Source organism: Bombus flavifrons, chromosome 2, assembly GCF_040668555.2.
Source record: "Bombus flavifrons isolate JBK064 chromosome 2, iyBomFlav1_principal, whole genome shotgun sequence".
NCBI classification, from domain to species: domain Eukaryota; kingdom Metazoa; phylum Arthropoda; class Insecta; order Hymenoptera; family Apidae; genus Bombus; species Bombus flavifrons.
In genome coordinates, this window is record NC_138443.1 from 19,908,035 (window position 1) to 19,914,408 (window position 6,374).

General features: G+C 33.5%; 1 protein-coding gene across 1 annotated transcript; it reads left to right on the forward strand.

The window, feature by feature from the left end:
* Nucleotides 1–1,993: 1,993 nt before the first annotated feature.
* LOC138189586 (nischarin) lies at nt 1,994–5,720 on the forward strand. Its single transcript, XM_069131621.1, has 3 exons — nt 1,994–2,455; nt 2,877–3,189; nt 3,273–5,720. Exons 1-3 carry the CDS (start codon nt 2,328–2,330, stop codon nt 4,257–4,259), a joined length of 1,428 nt encoding a protein of 475 aa, XP_068987722.1. The 5' UTR covers nt 1,994–2,327; the 3' UTR covers nt 4,260–5,720.
* The last annotated feature ends 654 nt before the right edge of the window (nt 5,721–6,374 follow it).

Below are 6,374 nucleotides of genomic sequence, written 5' to 3' on the forward strand. Positions count from 1 at the left end.
TAAGATCACGTAATTAGAAAAGAAAACCATGGAACGAGGGAATTGTTTCGACACGTTATTTTTAAAAAAATATGTATATAGGTATACCAAGAAGCGTAACTTGAAAGTTAATTAACAATGCCATCTTTTTTGTTCCGTTATCTTTTTTACAGAACGTAACTATTTATTTAAATTTCCAACTTACGTGAAGCCAATGGCGTAAATGCAAAAATATCTGTACTAATAGCGCTTTACTAAACAATTTCAAAACTACTTCGAGCAACTATTCAAAAGAACGCATAAGCATCAGAGAATCGGCATTCGACGGTGATTGGTAGTTAGATGTTCGATTTATGGTATTCAAAGATTGCGAAGCAACAGCTGACGCTATTGGTTATTTTATTTGGTTTGCGGATGCTGTGGGATTTTTTTCCCCGACGACTATACGTATTATCGAAGCAGAATTCAGATATTTGTTAAAAAGGTCATAGAGTAGTAGATCATAGAAACAAAGAAATGCATGAAATATACTCTTCAAGCGTTGTACACAAACGTTTTTCTGAATAGAGACTGACACAATTCTAAAAAAGTTTCGTACTACGTACTTACACGGAATACAAACTTACCGCATCCGCCTGAACTGAATAAACATAAGAACAGAAAATAGTAACGTTTTATTTTAGCACGCTGATAAAGTACGTTCAATGAGAAATATAACTCTAATTGAATGCGGAAACAAAAATTTTGAATTTCAATTCAATTTACTTTGTACTTGAACGTATGGAATATGCAGGAGAAATGACTTGAATATTCTATCACAAAAGTTTCATAGAATGTCAATAACGTGAGTCACACGAAAAGGAAGTGTTCTACTAGAATGCTAATCGTAGACACAGACATCGATCACGAACTATGTCGACGAAATTTTGATTACGCCACTGCAGCAACAGGTTGTCACCAATGAGAACCGCCGTGAATGGGCGCGTTCGTCCATTTGATAGCAACACGATCTGCCACTACGAGGAAACAATACCATCTTTTAAACCTACCGATCTCTGTACGTAAATTCTATTATGAATTAATATGTTACATGTACATAAATGTATACAAAACCAGGTTTCTCAAACCGGTTGTAGAACTTGGTTAAATAAAATAAATGCACCGATATAAATATTCGATATTTTAATTAATATATCAATGTGAAAATTAACACGATACGTTACCCGTTTCTTCATTATGCTTTTAATTTATTTTATTAATTTTATTATAACCAACCTAAGCATTTGAGGCAAACATAGATGATTGAAAATAAAAAGAATATATTGCTTCGGTAGCGATAATCAAAGTGAATATTTAGTTCACTCCTCTTTTTATCACTACATGATTACACAGTTACCAATACTACTGTAAATAATCAAGCACGCTACACATAGCGATTAATTTAGCGATGTACAAACAGAAACAGAATCGATTTCAGTATTACTTGGAACTTATTTTACATGTAAATTCTGCAGATACATTTTCCCCCACTAGTATAAATAGTAAAATATCATTTATATGAATCTATCAGGGGACAAACTGTTTCCATAATAAATTCTCTGATATCACTGACTTCTCACTGAATTCACCGATTTTAATTACTACTTACAATTTTTTATATTTCATATAATTAGAGTTCACGTTCAAATAAATAAACACTATCTAACATTTCGTTTCAGTAAAGTGTTCGACCAAGTTCTACTATATTCCATGTTATTTGGCACATAATGACAGACCAATGACAAACGACCATTGAGTATGTAAAAATTGTAAAAAAAAAAGATCATCAATATAATCAATAAAATGAAAATTAGGGAAAACTACACTTGATGTTATATGAACGAAAATTCTGGCCGATACTCTTATATCAGGGAGGAAATTGCTGACTGCTTATATTATCGAGAAAAATTCTCATGGAGTAAAAAATCTGAGAACCCCTGTCGGAAAGAATAGCGGGGCGTATGAGCGTACAGTCTGTCTCGGGTCAGTGCTCAACTTGATCGCAAGGTGGTAGCACCGAGTACGTTTTTCTATGCTTCTTCTGTAGGAAGGTTAGTGCCTGATAGTGCAAAATATGAACATTCGTATAATAAAATCTTATTGTGTTTTGGACCAATAAAAAAGAGCAACGCGGTATATTGGCGAAGACAGTACAATGCTACAAATAGATAAGAGACATCCCTCCCACTGATGCAAAACAGTTGATATTGGGAGCTCTCGTCTCGATCTGGGATAACCTCTTGGTTATAACAACCAACTACAGCTCTTGTCACATCTTCAGCCGACAATTGCCAAAACGTTTTGCAAGGATGGCGTGTCTTTTACTAAACCAGGAAAATGTACATATTAAGATACCATCGGCTGACACTGTCGACGGTATCACTTATTACTGCATCGAGGTTAGGATTGCTTCGATCAAATGGACTGTCAAGCACAGGTGAGTGTTTTCGATTCGTCTATCGTGCCTTCGTATCTTTTATTTGCGAGAATTTCCGCAGATTTTCAATGTATACTTCATCTTGTTTCTAGTATTGTATTTTATCAAAAAAACGATACGGTTATAGCATGTGATCATTTGTCTTCACTTTTAATATAAAGAATTTTGCAAAAGATTTATCGCACAAAAGAGATAAATATACGTTTACTTATTTAGGACTTATCATTTAGTCTAAGATGTAATAAAATCTAATTTGTTTCTCGATAGGTTTTTGACGATTACTATATTACACATTTACATTTATTATTGTCGTTTTTATGTATTGACAAATTTTGACATTATACCATAAACGATCAGAATAATTTAATACGTGAAAAGGAATCTTTACTTTTACGTATCTTTATTTTTGTTTTCTTTGCAGGTACAATGATTTTGCAGAGCTTCACGATAAACTTGTCTCAGAGAATTACGTTAAGAAGGACATATTGCCACCAAAGAAGCTTATTGGAAATAAATGCGGAGCTTTTGTAGAAAAACGTAGACTGAACTTGGAGATCTATCTGAACGAAGTGTATAACTATTTAAAGAAAGCAATGCCTAGAGAATTAGCTGTTTTCCTGGATATGCATATATACGATATATTTTTCCTACTACAAAGTATGGCTTTAGAGTTTTTTACAGAGGGTAATAATTTGTTACAAAAGTCCAAGACTTACAAGTTTAATCTAATACAGGTGATTATACGTAATTAAACCAACGATACGTATATTATTTATCATGCTTTCGATTAAGGTATAATATAGCCGTTTCCTTTCAGTTGTATGCGATCAGCGAGAGATTGAAACAACCCTGTCCACCGATCGAAGTTGTTGACAGGAAATATGACTTCAGTCACGTTTTGGATTTCAATTCTCATCTAACTGGTTTGATCGTCGAAGGGAGCCCAGAACCTTATAGAACCAGCAATATATATTCTTCCGCATTGTCCATCGAACTGTCAAGTTTCAAAAACATAGAAGATCTAACTATCAATCAGTATCCAGTGGATAAAATATACCACATGGGCAACCTTCGTGACACGGTAACATATTTAAAAGTAAACAACACGAAGCTTAGAACTATCGTGGAATTGGCAATGTGCGAGGAAGTGCACAAAAATATTGAAAATGCGAATGATTCTCATGTCTGGTTCAAAGTCACTCACCTAGATCTCAGCGATAATCGAATAGAAGTTATAGACGAAGCGATTAAATTGTTACCTCAAATAGAATGTTTAACCTTAAATAATAATCTACTATCTGAAATTTCGAACGTCACTCTTTTACCGAGGTTGTCCCAATTGTATCTAGCGTCGAACAATTTCACAACTCTACCAGACGATCTGCATACGAAACTCGGTTATATAGTGTACATCGACTTGTCCCAGAACAAGTTAACTTCGTTATCGAGCTTTTCGAAATTGTATTCGTTGGAGGGTTTAGACGTGAGTTGCAATCGTATCGAGAAGATAGAAGAAGTAAAGAATATCGGGCATCTACCTTGTTTGGAGAATTTGAGATTGACCGGAAATCCAGTGTCGACGATAGTCGACTACAGGGTGAAAGTGTTAGAACCGTTTGGCAAAAGGGCTGCAGATATTTGTTTAGACAATGAAAAACCAAATCAAAAAGAACTGGACACCGTTTCCGTTCATCAAGCGTTACGCATTGCGAGAGAAGGAAAATCGCCAACGTTCACCGCATCAGATGCGCCTTTGTTCTCCGCGGAGATTCCAAACATATGTATAGGATCCGGTAAATTATGATTCCACTTGGAACGATAAATTCCCTTAAAGAACACTTTGATATGAATTTTTATAATTGACCCAAATTGTTTCTGAAACACAAAAGAACCTTTTCATGCATTTAGATTTTGATGAAGCGAAAGCTACCAAGGATACCCATATACATTTCCCCCCTGCCCTCCTCCCGTCCACGAAGTGATATTACCGTGGGAATGACAATTTAATTGATTTAGATGAAAAGGTTCCTCTGTAAGTGAAATTGATATTCTATTTAAAACGGCGAACATCAGAACTATAGTTCTTTTATACGCTATTTATTATCAATCTACCGCGTCGGTGCTTTATATTACCTTTTAACATATGACGATAATCTAATCAGTATAATACGTGTACCAAAATAATAATCTATTATTTAATCTATTAAGTCTTAGATCGTAAGCCTTAGATGTTTTATTCGATCTATCAATCAAATAATACAGAAATTTGAACGTCATACGGGGTAATTAACCTGTTAGGTACGATTGAATTTTGCACGGGTCGGTTTCTCTGTACAGCGGAGTTTGACGCGAATCACGCGTAAGCGATACGTACGATACGTAAATTACAATTTTTCTTAAAGATACGATGTATGTACTTTAATAATTTACATTAATAATTGATAATACAATTGAGTGCGATATATTTTAAAGCACGATACGACAAATAGACCCACGTCACAATTTTAATACTCATAGGGCAATAGTGTTTTTCAAATTGCTCTTCGTTCTCTATTTCGAAGCGACATATTGATCTAAATCTAAAATGACATTCGCGAAAGCCACTGTATAGTGGCGCATCGTACCTAAGAGGTTAAAAAGATAAACAGTCTGTCTGTTGGAGGATAACGTGCCACTTATCTTCGTAAAAGTGAAATTTGCAAGATTCTGCTGTGTAAATAATTATTTTTAAATCGTATATTGCGTGTTATCGTCATATATTTTTTATACAAACTCGGAATGCGAAATAGGAAGATCGGATAAATGCGTATTTATTTATAATTTATTGTATCAGAGAATTTGCTTTATATCAACGGATATGATTAACGTAGCGATTCTCGAACTCTATTTATACCTTGCGTAATAAGTGTAAGTAATTAGCAATTTAGAAATAAGAAAGATTCATTTTAGGAATCGTTGTTTCTGCGAAAAATGAATCATTTTAAACGATATTAGTTATTATGTATTCGTAAGTGTGTTATTTAAATTGGCCGTATCATACGCGTATGATACAAACGACGATACGACTATTTCTGAGAAATCTTCGATCGGATACGATCACCGCAGATTTATTAGCTGTTATTCGTTGTTTAAACCTTTAAGCCGATGTTATTTTGAAAGATGTAACGTGTTCGATGTAACAATTTTATAATGGTTTAACACAAACTACCTACATATATGTACATAAGAAGATTAAATATTTTGTTAATAAAGAATTCAAAATCAATGAACTGTGATAATTTGTTAGTAGACTTTTTGTCAATCTGTGATTAACGAATTATATCTTTTTGTTAGAATTTTTACAACTCTATATTATTTCTATTCCGGATGAAACAAGGAACTTGGAGAAACTAGTTACTCTCTTTTAAAGTTTATTTTTATTTAAACTTCCACATTGTTCGCATTACCTTTTAAACATCATACGTATCTCGATAGTAGTAAAATATTCATAAATAATAATAATAATAATAATAATATTATAATAATAATATAATAATAATAATAATCATTACAATGCTTAACATAGTTTAAGCATCCTCTTGTTATAGTCTTTTAACGTAGTACACCTAAAAACTAACACATTTGTAAGTTATCGTTTTACAGATGATCGAAGCTTTTCTTCCGATAAACCTTGCGATGTACAGTTTTCGAAATTTCAAAAGTGTTTTTTTCCCTAATTCGTGCCTCTCACGAAACACGATCTATCAAGAGTTACAATCCTTCTGTTCTATCTTTCTTTGATTAAAGGCAATGCGTGTTTCCGAGAAAAAGTGTTACGTACTTCGTAAAAGAAAGTGTCATATCAAAGCGTCGAAAAAGTTGGTAGGTACCAAAAGGAAGAATAACAACTTATCAAATATCTTTGATTTCCTACACGTTA